The sequence below is a fragment of the Nematostella vectensis genome, chromosome 5 (genome assembly GCF_932526225.1).
Source record: "Nematostella vectensis chromosome 5, jaNemVect1.1, whole genome shotgun sequence".
Lineage (NCBI taxonomy): Eukaryota > Metazoa > Cnidaria > Anthozoa > Actiniaria > Edwardsiidae > Nematostella > Nematostella vectensis.
In genome coordinates, this window is record NC_064038.1 from 10,252,323 (window position 1) to 10,266,566 (window position 14,244).

The 14,244-nt window shown below is 36.6% G+C and overlaps 2 protein-coding genes across 2 annotated transcripts; one reads left to right on the forward strand and one right to left on the reverse strand.

Annotated features, from left to right (window-relative positions):
* Nucleotides 1-269: 269 nt before the first annotated feature.
* LOC5505624 (casein kinase I) lies at nucleotides 270-10,443 on the reverse strand. The gene is made up of 11 exons (XM_001626339.3): nucleotides 10,002-10,443; nucleotides 9,805-9,845; nucleotides 9,631-9,700; nucleotides 6,315-6,463; nucleotides 5,626-5,860; nucleotides 5,231-5,316; nucleotides 4,994-5,078; nucleotides 2,626-2,774; nucleotides 2,011-2,115; nucleotides 1,586-1,797; nucleotides 270-1,349 (listed from the first exon to the last, which is right to left on the reverse strand). The coding sequence occupies exons 1-11, from the start codon at nucleotides 10,186-10,188 to the stop codon at nucleotides 1,289-1,291; spliced, it is 1,380 nt and encodes a 459-aa protein (XP_001626389.1). The 5' UTR covers nucleotides 10,189-10,443; the 3' UTR covers nucleotides 270-1,288.
* A 360-nt stretch (nucleotides 10,444-10,803) lies between these two features.
* On the forward strand, nucleotides 10,804-13,852 carry LOC5505631 (cytosolic iron-sulfur assembly component 2A). The gene is made up of 6 exons (XM_001626356.3): nucleotides 10,804-10,987; nucleotides 11,161-11,180; nucleotides 11,531-11,672; nucleotides 12,098-12,147; nucleotides 12,224-12,269; nucleotides 13,385-13,852. Exons 1-6 carry the CDS (start codon nucleotides 10,894-10,896, stop codon nucleotides 13,489-13,491), a joined length of 459 nt encoding a protein of 152 aa, XP_001626406.2. The 5' UTR covers nucleotides 10,804-10,893; the 3' UTR covers nucleotides 13,492-13,852.
* The last annotated feature ends 392 nt before the right edge of the window (nucleotides 13,853-14,244 follow it).

Consider the following 14,244-nt stretch of genomic DNA (forward strand, 5'->3'; position numbering starts at 1 on the left):
GGGGGATGGGGGGGGGGGGGGGGGGGGGGGGGGGGGGGGGGGGGAGGATGTATACATTTCCAGTAGCTTTTGTTTTCAACCTTATCTACTCACTCGCTGTTTACCACAAATCCTGTTCCCTTCCCTGTTCGCCGGTAAAAAAAAAATCCTGACCTAAAATCAAAGCGAATCCTGTGTCCCGTTTTACCCCTCTAGGACCCTACCAGGAAAATTATGACCATGTCCCTTAGTAGGTCAATCAAAGAACAATAAGAAAATAGACAAGTACACACATGTCAGATTTCTACTAGAATGTCAAGCATCTATTCACAATTTTTTTTGACTGGATGTAATTTCAGAAGTTTCAGAATAACAAGCTAGCTTTTTCTAACTATATGAGATCTTTTTACATGATTTTTGCATAAAACATCCTCTTGAACGAGGTGAATAAAACGATCACATGGCATGATCGACTGGCATTTTTTCATATCATGAGCACACATTGTACAAAATCCTGTGTAAGAAGTGTATATCCGGCATATACACCAAGTTTTAGTTCACAAAATCTGTAAAGGCATGCTCATCTGATTGTGAAATAAACAAAGAAGCTTGATCTCGTTGTGTGCTGAATGTACATCAAGCTGTGCCCACTCGGTTATGTTCAAAATGTAGAATGAAAACCCTATAATCATTTGGGGCAACAGCTTTCAGTCAACTTTAAGTTGCTAACTTGCACACACAATTCCTTCGTCCAGCATTTTCGTAGACTCGATAAAAACACTAGTCACAATACTCAACGGTATCATACAAAGAGGCATTTCCTTAGATTCAAGGTGTCCCACAGAGCTTTATTTGTGCAATATAATCATCATCATATGTTTTTGTTATAATTTTGGAGATTTTTTATTTAAAACTATGGATACAATAGAAAATTAATTTGCTTTAAATACTTGTTTGTAGTAATAAGGTATGTAGATAATTTGGGTCAGAAGAAGAAAAATAGAGGAGTTGTTGTGAAAAAAAATCTACCATAGAAAAAACATTTTGATAAAAATAACAAGCTCAGTACCACTACAACAACATACCATAATAAGAATGCCATGATAACCTGTACAATCTCAATAAAGAGGGCCCAGGAAAGGCTCTGTGGAACACCCTTACAGTTTGAAAAACAGTATCTTTTCTACAGATTCCATTTTTCTTTCTTTCCATATAAAATTCACTTCTACAAAACATTCACAAATGTACTTATAATGCTGGACAACCGCACAATCTATGTGGTAAGTAAGAGTTCATATTGTCAAGTGAATTATTTGTGTCTGGCCACTGGCTGTTTTTTCTTCTTTTTGCGCTTGAAGAAGCAGCAGCACCTGGAAATTAAAAATAAAAATAATTACAACAACATCAACAATACTACTACTTATAATAATATATTAAATTAGTAAATAAAATGAACAAGCTAGTGATCTAGTTTGCTAGCATCATTATATGGCAACAACTGTACGTGAGGTGTGATGGGCTAATTGGCAGTCAATTTTTCATTTACGCAAGTAACATATAGGAATGGTAGGTACTAAGAACTTTACACACACATTAATACACTTACTTTGTCTCTTCAATCTCTACTTCTGGTTGGCTATTAAGGGGAGCACCTCCCGTCTTGGCCTCAAGCCTCTGGTCATCAATTGGCCCCAGATCCCCATTTGTGGAGCTCACCACCTGCACGGAACCCCCAAGACGGTCTGCTGTGGGTGCCAGCATCCCAGGACTCTTGAGCCCATGGGGCTCCGCCCATGCTCCCTTTCTGTCCTGCACGGACTGACAAAGAAGCAAGGTAACAATCATATGTAAATGGAAACAAGGAACAGGTTCAGAGGAACCTTGATTTTATGATGCTGGATCAAACTATAAACTCACTTTAACGATAGTGCTCTTTTCTCCAATCAGGACATAAAACAAAATTTATAAAATTTGACCACAACAAAACAACAACAAAAAAAAACACCCACCATCAGTTACAACACAAGGTACCTTGTTTGTCCCAGAGGTAGAAGTAATCCGTTCGGACGTTCTGGGGTAATTGCGTGTGTCTTTGGTATGGTCTCCACCATGTGTGACTGAATTCAAAGGGCTTGGCTGAAACAAAAAACAAAGGAAACTATAGGCAGACTTTCCCATTAGGAAATACTGGTTTTATAAAAGAGTGAGTTTCAAGTAGTGGGTCTGGAAGGGTGAAAGTTGACTGTGGGCACAGAAGATGTTTCTTTGTAAAAATCAAGACAAGGAAATTCAAGAATTATGGGGCGAACAATGAATTAACAGAGGAAGTTGTATATAAGTTTGTCCTTTTTACTTTTGAAGGCTGTGTCAAACACTAGATGTTTTTGGTTCTCTTTTTTTTTTTGTATAGCTCAATCACTATGTCACTCTCAGGTTTTTTTTTTACTATGTTCCTAATATCTTAGGGAAGCAATGCTGTTTATTGTGACTTAAATCAAGCAATTTATGTCACTCTTTACATTTTTGCTGTGACTGATATTTCTAAAAATGTAACAAACCCTCAATGAGACATCTATTGCAAAAATGTAGTGTCATACATGTACGCGACTTTGATATTAATTATACAAACACCAAGTCTCAACTCACTATCTGTTTGTGTGTCCAATCAAATTCAAAGTCTTCCACATATCCCTTCCTCTCCATTAAATCTCGGAAAAGTTTCCTTAAATACTCGTAGTCTGGTGTCTCGAAGAAGTCAAGCCTCCTAACATAGCGAAGATATGTGGCCATTTCCTCTGAAAACAAACAAACAAACAAAAGATATGAGCTAGTACTAAATAGCTGGGGATGGTTAGGTGGTTGATACTTCTTTTGGATTCAATATTTCTCTTCACCAAATGGGATTGGAGTAAAGATGGTTAAATTTATACAAATGAAATAAATGAACTTCATCTGTCAAAGTAGAATAATAGAAACCAAAGTTTTATTTCATATTTCGTTAGCGTCATATGCAATTATATCAACGCCGTATGAGCTTGCATTGAAAATAAAATCAGTTAATATTTTTGATCAGTTATTTTTCTGTTTTTGGCGAATTTTCAATCATCCTCGGAAACCCAGGGGTATTTTCCTCTAACGTTTCACTCGCGAGAAAAATAACCTCTGGGGAACAGTAAAGAACGAACTTGGCAAAAAATCGAGACCTATGGTAAGCTGTGATTGGTCGACCTCCCGTGGTGCTCTGTGTTGGCTAGAGAACGAATATGGTATCTAGCGTGAACAACTTCTTATTTGAACGGCTAATTCCCGACATCATTTCAGCGGTAAAAACACGTTTTAAGTGTCTTCATTGAAGCCAGAACAGCTTTTGTAGGTACTTAACGTACCGCCGATATTTCCATCCAAAAGGACACTGACATTCTAGTCAAGGGATAAGCAAGGATCATGCTCCAGTCATTTGACAGTTAAGCTATTACTTTGCACCGAAGATTAAGTTTACAGGGGGAATGTCTGTCCTTGGCTTGCAAAATGTGTAAATAAAGTCCGTAAAACCATCTTGTTGTGATACATTTCTTCCAGTAATCAAGGAGAGTTGATCTTCAAGCAAATGTGATCCGAATAGCTTGTGTCTTTTTAATTATCTGAGACTGTTTCCCTGCAAACGTGGCAATAATTCACGATTGCCTTTTCCGAGTAGAGAAATCAAACTCATTTTGCTTTTGTAAATTACAAAAGATCGAGCTGGCGAAATAGTAAACTATATCTAAACACGTAAGATTTTCCACAGTGATTTGCCTCCAAAAAGATTGATTGATGACAGCTTTTGACATCCTTAATCCCCAGGGACCAGGGACGGCTTTTTTGCCAAGTTTGTTCCTTACTGTTCCCCAAGGATTATTTTTCTCGCAAGTGAAACGTTAGAGAAAAATACCCCTGGGTCTCCGAGGATGATTTTCAAAGTGACATTTATTCAGTAATCTCAATTTCAAACAGGAAATCTAGCTCTGCAATATTTCCCTAAAGTAAGTGGGTGTTGGAGGTCCACACATTAATCTGGTATCATAAATACTTTAAACAGAGCCATATTACACTTTCATGTCTCAGACAGACTAAAATGTGCAACAAAAAAATGTGCAAAGTAACCATGGCAGCAAAATCAACATTTATGCAAGGAAGCCTCTGTGCAAATAACAATTCCCAATAAGTCTTAAAAATAAATATGAAAAAATGCACCTAAATGCCCCCTAATATGCAAGTTCATTTATACCCAAGGCCACATAGATGTAGAATTTTTCACCTTGTGTGTGTTTTTATAATCTTCGAAAGCTACATTTAGCTAAAAATATTGTTATAGTATATACTTAAATACTGAAAAGCAAGGAAATTCAATTTTCAATTTTAATGTTAACAAACGATAACCGGGCCATTTATTGTGCATAAGTGATTTCTCTACTTGCCATTTTCTGCCTATCATAGTGAAATAGTTACCTATTTTTATCTTGGTACAGAATCATAACATACATAAATTTACTTTGGCGTTCCTTTTATTGATTAACTAAATAATGCTAGCTTATTATATGTTTGTCCCGCCATATCAGGTGTTCGTATATTGGTAATAAGCATGTTACTTTTTATTATTTTGCCAAATGATTTTTCCATAAAGCTTGATGCTCTAGGAGGGTCAAGCTAATATAACAATAGAACCGCTTAAAGCCGTATTGTCACCAGTTTACTACCGGAGGTCCGACGGAAAGCTCAACCATTAAAAGACAAAAAAATATATTCGAATCCGAAATATTTAACAGGCCATCCACTCTAAATTAGCAGTCAAATTCTCAAAGAAACTTCCAATAGACACACTGCTTTCTATATTTTTAAATATTTTTCGTGTTTTCCATTAAAAATCATCGGAGATTCTTACGTAATCAACCAGAAGAAAACTGGTGACAATGCAGCTTTAACATCTACCAAGCTAAAGCACTACAAATATTAAAGAAGTGCATAACCAATGTACCTGGATGGTTTTCACATAAGACTTCGATGGGCGTGGCACGCTTTGTGTCTCCTATCTTCTGATATCTCTCCTTTAATGTGTCAGCCTAGAAAAAGATATTGCCACTAATATGAAATAAACTGTGCAACAGACTGTAGGAATACAAGGATGTGATACATTTACTCTTGCCAAGTTAATAGCGAGCAATTGCATGGTTTTTTTGCCTTTGGGATTTTCTGTTAATTCTGTCTTCCTTACCTTTAGGCCTTGCCAGGGCAAACTCCCTCTCAAAAAATACATGAACATATGTCCTAGGGCTTCTAAATCGTCTCTTCTACTTTGCTCTGTGATGAATCAAGGCAGTGACATCATAATAGTTAGGGCATTTTCATGATTTTATAACAGAAAATATTCATAGATAAAAAAACTTGTGAATTAAAGACAAAGGTACATAAAGCAAATTAAGCCTAAATAGGTTCACAAACATAAATTGATCATCTCTTCATATATAAGCAATCAACCTATTACCATACGGGGATGCATAGGTAGAGAAAAAGTTCAGTTTCTACATACTTTATACTAACAACATAAGAACCAGTTAGGTTTATGTATATGAATGGTGCACAATCCAAGCATCACTGTATACTGCTTACCTTTTCCCAAGTGGGTATTAATACTCATGTATCTGGCTGTTCCCGTTAGGCTTTTGTGCTCCCGATAAGGTATATGCTTTTTAGTTTCTGGGTCTATGTATTCTTTGGCTAGACCAAAGTCAATAATGTTTATTGTTTTTTCCTTCCCTGCTGATTTCCTCCCTATTAGAAAGTTCTCAGGTTTGATGTCACGGTAGATCATGTTCTTGGAATGGACATATTCAATTCTTGAGATCTGAAATAAGCCAAGAAAATTTATCAGCCAACATTCAAATAAGATATACAATAAAGCAGGTAAATTTACTAGCATGGTGCTAGGAGCTAGCATGCATATTAAATGTCAGGAGTTTCATTAGGCCCCAGCGGAAGCGCTAGCTTTTTTCCACTGAGCACCGGCTACTTTTTTTAAGTCAACTTAAATTTTATTTGAACTAAAAAGATAAAAAAACTTCCACCCCCTACTTCTCAATCTCCACCGCCTACTCTGAAAGTTCATGAGAGCCCTAAATGTCCTAAAGCTTTTTTCACGTTGATAACAGAGAGGTTTAGAGGGAGGGGAGGAGAGTTGGAGAAAAACTTTTGTGTAACAAAACCTCCCTAAAGACTTGAATTGACCATAGTACATGTAAGGGTGCACTGTGTAATGATTTCATCAACCTCACAAAAAACATGGGACAGATTCTTCTTACCAGTTGTAATGCTACCATCAGGACTGTTTTGAGGCTGAATTGGCGATTACACAGATCAAAAAGGTCTTCTAAGCTTGGACCAAGCAACTCCATCACCAGGGCATTGTACTTGCCGCAGGGACCAAAATAATGCACCTGAGGGATCCCCTCTGAAAGGCCAAACAACAGCAATAAACATACAAGGTATACCAGGCAATAAACATACAAGGTATACCAGGAAATAAGTATACCAGGCAGGGCTTTCATTAACTTTCAGAGTAGGTGGTGGAGATTGATAAGTAATGGGTGGAAGTTATTTTTTTAGTTCAAGACCTTTAAAAAAAAAGTAGCCGGCACTCAGTGGAAAATAGCTTGCGCTTCCGCTAATGAAACCCTTGCCAGGGAATAAGCATACAAGCTATACCAGGGAATAAGCATACAAGCTATACCAGGGAATAAGCATAGAAGCTATACCAGGGAATAAGCATACAAGCTATACCAGGGAATAAGCATACAAGCTATACCAGGGAATAAGCATACACGCTATACCAGGGAATAAGCATACAAGCTATACCAGGTAAAAAGCATACAAGCTATACCAGGGAATAAGCATACAAGCTATACCAGGGAATAAGCATACAATCTATACCAGGGAATACGCATACAAGCTATACCAGGGAATAAGCATACAAGCTATACCAGGGAATAAGCATACAAGCTATACCAGGGAATAAGCATACAAGCTATACCAGGTAAAAAGCATACAAGCTATACCAGGGAATAAGCATACAAGCTATACCAGGGAATACGCATACAATCTATACCAGGGAATAGGCATACAAGCTATACCAGGGAATAAGCATACAAGCTATACCAGGGAATAAGCATACAAGCTATACCAGGGAGTGAGCATACAAGCTATACCAGGGAATAAGCATACAAGCTATACCAGGGAATAAGCTTACAAGCTATACCAGGGAATAAGCATACAAGCTATACCAGGAAATAAGCTTACAAGCTATACCAGGGAATAAGCATACAAGCTATACCAGGGAATAAGCATACAAGCCATACCAGGGATTAAGCATACAAGCCATACCAGGGATTAAGCATACAAGCTATACCAGGGATTAAGCATACAAGCTATACCAGGGATTAAGCATACAAGCCATACCAGGGATTAAGCATACAAGCTATACCAGGGATTAAGCATACAAGCTATACCAGGGATTAAGCATACAAGCTATACCAGGGATTAAGCATACAAGCTATACCAGGGAATAAGCATACAAGCCATACCAGGGATTAAGCATACAAGCCATACCAGGGATTAAGCATACAAGCTATACCAGGGATTAAGCATACAAGCTATACCAGGGATTAAGCATACAAGCTATACCAGGGATTAAGCATACATGCTATACCAGGGAATAAGCATACAAGCTATACTGTAAAATATTATATATATATGCAATTTACTGGCATGATTGCCCCATCACCCGCAGTGTTAATCAGTGACATTGTAAGGTGACAATAAAAAATGGTGTCGAGTCCTTCCATCACTATCAGTAAAAAAAAACATCAAGCTTTCAAAAAAAAATCAATCTTTCAAAGGTGTGGAGATGCAGAATAGAATAAGCAATCTCAAGTTTGTGGACCTCCTACTGGCTTGGGGAAGTCAAAGTTTTTCATTGCATCTGGCATTTTGTTCAACAGGCACATAAAAGAAGAGTTGGACTAGGGTAGAAACTATTGGCAAATAAAAGGGCATATAGAAAATTCACCAATCCAAGTACAGCTCCCCAAGTATGGCTGATCATTTGTTGTTAAGCAGACAGACTATAAGTAATGACAAATGGGGCCTTCCCCCGCTGAATCATCCAGTTGGCTAGTTTGGTTCTTAGTGGTAGTTTGTCTACTATTTAATGCATGAAAGGCCAGAACGAGACACATAGACTACAAGATGATTTAGTAATATTGCAAAGTATCTACTATACTTTGAGATTTCGTCAAGACGATAAATGTTCAAAGAAATGAATGATACTCTAAACATGATAAATCGAATCTTAACAGTTGAGAAAATAAATTTCAAGATTCCTCCCAGAATACCAAATTAAATTTGCCCAAGTCTTTTATCTGGAAAAAAACAACAATGTAAAATATAAAAAAAAAGTAAATAGCTATCGTTCAAAGGAAATTTGTAGTTTGTACTAAAAAGGTAAGTTGTTAAAGTCATATTGTTTCAATCAATGCTGCTCACTAAATGTGTTTGCAGTGGTAAGATTGATAGCCATGTGTAATGATTGAAAATTATGTGCTGGGACAAATCAATAATTTCCCAAGAGGGAATTAAACTTGTCTGTTAACTAGTTAAGCTAGCTTTATCTGTTTCTATTGAAATATTGCCTTTGTCAGGAGTCAGTCTATCTATTCTAGAATAGACGACATAGCAAGACTTTATTAGTTAACAATTAAAAGTAGTAAAATGACTAGCTGATTCATGTAGCATAATAACTGTTTTGGAATAACAATAGGTTTGAGACACAATCTCTTGATAGGGTAAAATAAAAGTTGACATATGTGAATAATAGCTAAAACTACTAGCACATAAAGTGTAGTTGATGGGCTTAAAGATTAGAAATTTCCCATCCAGGGAAAATTCAAAAACAACATTAATTTTTTTGTGTGTGAAGCAATATTTACAGGATAGATAGGATGAATAAATTTCGGCTTTAAAACTAGCTCTCGTTCATGTCCTGGTTAAAGAGAGGCAAAAATGAGCTAGTCTACTAATAATATCATTGATGTTGAAAGACGAGTAAGAATGAAATAAAATCCCCAGAACAAATACATAACGTCTCTCATTCGTACTCATAGGAACGGATAACATTTGTCTTCCCTTTGCTAAACGACAAGCGCTTGGCGTATCTTACTACACAGATAGTAATTTGCTCGACGAAGAAGCGTCTGAATAAATTGATTACTCGGGCCCGATCCCTTTTATTAGCAAAGCCAAAACGGGAATTATTTTATCATGGACTTTGTATACCACATTCAAGAGATCACGGTTTGGATGAAATCTTGACGTAAAAACAAACAAGATCCCTCCAGAAAAAATATTACGAAATATTAAAGTTCCTGCGATGGCTGCTTTTTTAGGCAGCGAAAAATAATTTGATATTTTCAACAGCTCTCCAAGTTAGTAATATGGCTGTTTTCTCCGTAACTTCCTGCCTTTCGCCGTCATTTCTACAAAGATCTTTTATTATAGTACAGTAGTGAAAGTCGTTGTTCTTGTTGGGGAAAGAATATGTAATAAATAGGAAAATAAACTCACCAGCGTTGCCTAAAGCCTTGTAAAATCGGTATTCTAAGTGGAGCTGAGGAGCTCGGGATTTCATGGGCTCCTAAAAACGAAATATTGTTAAGAAATGCAAGGATTTCGAAAAGCATATACATAAAATAAGGCAGACGTGCGAGCCATCAACAGTCAGACCGCCCGACCACTCACCAACTTGATCGCTACATGTTCGTTGTTGTAGAGATTTTTTCCTGATGATAAATCAAGAAATTACAGCGTCAGGTTAACACTTTATCTGTTACTTTCATAGCGAAACTCCGGGAATTACCGGAGCAAGAGGAGCTCTAACCAAATAGTCCTCTTATGAAGAACACCGAGGGCGCGATGGGAAACTTTGTGCAACTCACCTAGCCGAAGTTCACCGAAGTTCCCGCATCCAATTTTCTTCCCGACACGAAAATTTGGCCCTACCATCATCACTCCGGACCCCGAAGAGTTACTGCTGTTTCTTGGAGAGTGGACACCAGACCTACTTGGCCTAGAAACCTTTCTCTCACGGTCTCTTTCACTCTCTCGCTCGCGTTTTGACTGCATTTTCCAAACACCGGCGAGTGGTTTTAGGAGTTTATACAGGGCAATAAGGCGTCTCGAAACCAGCTGAGATATTTCCCCATAGCCCGATTTTCACCATAATTTCGAATCCGACAAAAAGCTTCGTTATCAACTTATTCTCTGATAAGACTGGAGATCCATAAGAAAGGCGAGTTTTCGGGTAAAATAGCTTCTAAATAGGGCAGTTCGCTCCAGTTTTCCAAAATCCGAAATCGGTAAACTTGAGCACGCAAGACAGCAAGCCCAGAATTCTGCGCGACGCTACTCAATACCAGTCCCTACCGGTGGGCGTTGTCCCCTAGCAACGCGTCACGTGTACTACAAACCCGATAAAAACAATAATAAAAGACACCATCACAGGTAGCCCAAGTTTTCTATTTGCGCATATTAATCGACCATTAATCTTACCGTAAACATTGTACGAAAAACAAAAATAGGTAAATATAAAACATAACTCTCTGAAAGTACAAATGTAGTTCCCAGTGATTTTTATAGATAATAGATGATAATATGGTATTGTTCCTGCTGAAAAGTATTCTTGTCCCAAAAAAATAGATTGCACGCAGTGGACATTACATTGGGTTACCTGTATTACTCGGTCCAGGCTTCTGAACGAGGCGTAATTCCAATATGGCTACCAATGCATCGGCAGGGGAGTGAAAAGTTATCCCAGGGAAAATACGTGACATGTCCAATACTAACGATCCTAGTTTCGGAGCATCGAGAATCGACAATGACGTCAACAGCCAGTCCAACAGGAATTTGGCTTTGGATGTATACGGTAAACACCATATTTAAAAAAGATAATCTCGCATGAGATTTGTTCAAGATTTCTTTTTGACAGAGTCAACTGTACTTATTTGGTGTGGATGTATTAACTTATAAGAGCGGGTTTCCCCACTTTTCGTTTTCTTTGGTGCTTTTTTTATAACAATTTCTGTCTTAATTTTTCAGACCTTATCAAGGATATAAAGGTGAAGGTTTTTTATCAAAATAACTTATCATGATTCATAAAAACAATAATAATATCGACTAATAATTATTATAAATGTATCATAACCCTATCAGTATTATTATACTTCTCATCAATATGATGCAAAATCATCATAACCAACCACCACCATCATTATTATCATCGTCATCATAATCATCAATATTGTCATATTATCGACATCAGTTTCAGCATTGCATCACCATCATCATCTGTGGAAATGCATATTACAAAGGCATTTATAAACGAATCTCCCAATTACTTTTCCTTGATTCTCCCTTTTACAATAAATTACCTATTATTCATTTTCATGCTTCACTTTTCTCATGTTAGGACCCTGAAAAACCACAAACTCTTGAGGATTTAAAGGTGGTTTACGAAAGCTGTGTTGAGGTGCAGAAGGTGGCAAGGCAGGATCACATTACAATAACATTCACACCAACTGTTCCACACTGCTCTCTGGCAACTCTGATTGGTATGTTTGAACCATCGTTTTACCCATTTCCTCTTGAGAAAATTCACTTGAGCAGCAAAAGAACAACACATATGCTTGTGGGTATTTCTCATGGCTGGTACAGGCCAGTTAAGGGGGCAATGAGTTAAGACTAATTGACACAGTAAAAAAAAGTTACCAACTGGCATGCTGGATAGTTATATAAGCTATTAAACCCTATGCAAATACGATTTCTATACCAGCAGCAAACAAGATCTGGAATTGTGATTAGTTTCAATCCATCGTATGATCAAACAATGCAACAAAAGTTATAGTTTATAAATTATATAAGGTTTTGAATATTCAACACAATATAGGAAACAACCTCGTGTGCAAGTCAGACCTACAAAGTTAAATATCAATTATTACTGAATTAATTTAAATTTTGTATTTTATTTTATATATAGGTCTCTGTATCAGAGTTAAACTAGAGAAGTCACTTCCAGAAAAGTTTAAGGTCAGTTCTGGTTTTAAATTCCACCACAGATAAAAAGTATCCCTGTATTTATACCCCAAATTTACTCATATTTCAGCTTGATATATATTTGAAGAAAGGGACACACTCCACTGAAAACGAAAGTAGGTATATAGATTACAGGTGCAGGTACCTACCCAGGGGGTGCACTAAACAGATTTGAATACACTTCGAGTTCTAACAAAGATCAGTTATCCTTCTATTTGCTTTTCTTATTGAAATGAATATCTACTCCCTTTCTCCATTCTCCCATTCTTGTTTTGTTACTATGCTTTTCTGCATTTTATGTTCGTATCTCGTGATGGTAATTTTACTTAATTTTTTATCTCCTTAACTGATCGGCTTGGCCATGATTAGTCCCAGACTACCTGCGAATCAGTGACTGTATTTAAAGTTATAAAATGAAATATAATAAATTTGACTTGACTTGTATCCCCTTGGCTGCCAAAAAAATAGGTAATTTCGTATTGAAATACTATCTTTATTTCCATATGAGGCATGCCTTTGTTACACCATCATAGAAGTGCCTTTCAATCAAATAGTCTTTAATGGGCACTCTCATGCTTGTTCTAAGAAAGTTTAATAAAATATTAAAAAGTGAGTAACAGAAAATTGTAAAATCTTCTTGATTACTTTGCCCAATCGTAATAAATAGAAATGAACAAATTCTCTTTAAAAGAAATTTTATGGAAAGGATTTTAGTTGGTTTATTTATGCAATTTTAAGGTTTTAGTAAAGGTACAGCAAGTTCCAAAACCTTAAAGTACAATTTTCAATCCATTTCCATCTGCTTGATGTGAGGCGTTCAGACCAGAATATTGTATTTATCTGAAAGATCAAAGGTTATTTACAAGTAATAAACCTGGATAGTTATTTTCATTATTCCGCATGTTTTTAACTGTTTTTTAGATTGACACTAATATCTGAAATGACACTAATATCACACTTCACGGTGATAGTGCCCCATAAACAGCCATTTTGTCATACAAGCAAAGTAACAAGTGTAAAAAAGAATCCATATCCATTCCAATTGAATTTGGTAAATAAATGTATCAAACTTTGTTTTTAGATGTTTATTCCTAGTTTTTATCACATTGCTTACCTTCAAATATTGCCTGAAAACAATAACAAATGTGTGGCTGACAAGGGCTCTATAAGTGTTTTTGATTGATGAAGCCAAAATACATAACACTGATGTTGTTCTATGTCTACATTCCAGTCAATAAGCAAATCAATGACAAGGAGAGGATAGCAGCTGCCATGGAAAATCCCAACTTGAGAAAAATTGTTGAAAATTGTATAGATGAAGACAATGGTTATGATTGATGCCAAATTTTAAATATATTTTAATATATTTCCTTTAGCCCACATTTATCCACCTACTTGCAAAAACATAATTCAATCTTGAAAAAGTATCTTGAAAAAAATCTCGCATTTATCACACATTTATCACATTTAGAATCCTATTACTTGTATATTAAGAATGTCCCATCAGGGGGTTAGAAACAGGAAGATGCTATCCACGTTTTGACTGGGAATTGAACCTGTTCCAGCAGAGGTGAGAGACCCCTGAGGTGCTTGGGCAACCAGTGTTACCTATGAAACCTTACACATCTTTATATGTAAATAATACTTGTTTTGTATTACAAAAATGATAAGATCGAATGAAAAAAAATGTCTCCAGCCAGTTTTGTTGTTCTTATTAGCTTTCCTGTGTACCCTGGTATATCATCGAGAACCATGTCCAGCCCAAAATTTCCAGTTCTTTTGTTTCATTTTTACAAAAGAGAGAGGTCTTCTTTCTAAGATGAAATGTTTTGACCCCTCTTATCTACCTACAATGTCCTCTACAGCCTCCAAAAATACCAGGCTATGTGCTATACCAAGATTATGGCAATATTAAAGTAAACTTGATATGAAAACATTCAAAATAATGAATTTAACTCTAAAAGTAAGTTACATCGAGACAGAGTCCCATGCGGGTTGGTGCCCTTAGGGTGTATTACTAGCCATTTTTTTTGAGACTATAAAATAATTCTGTGTCATATGCAAAGGTTGGTGTGAGATTCCATGTACACA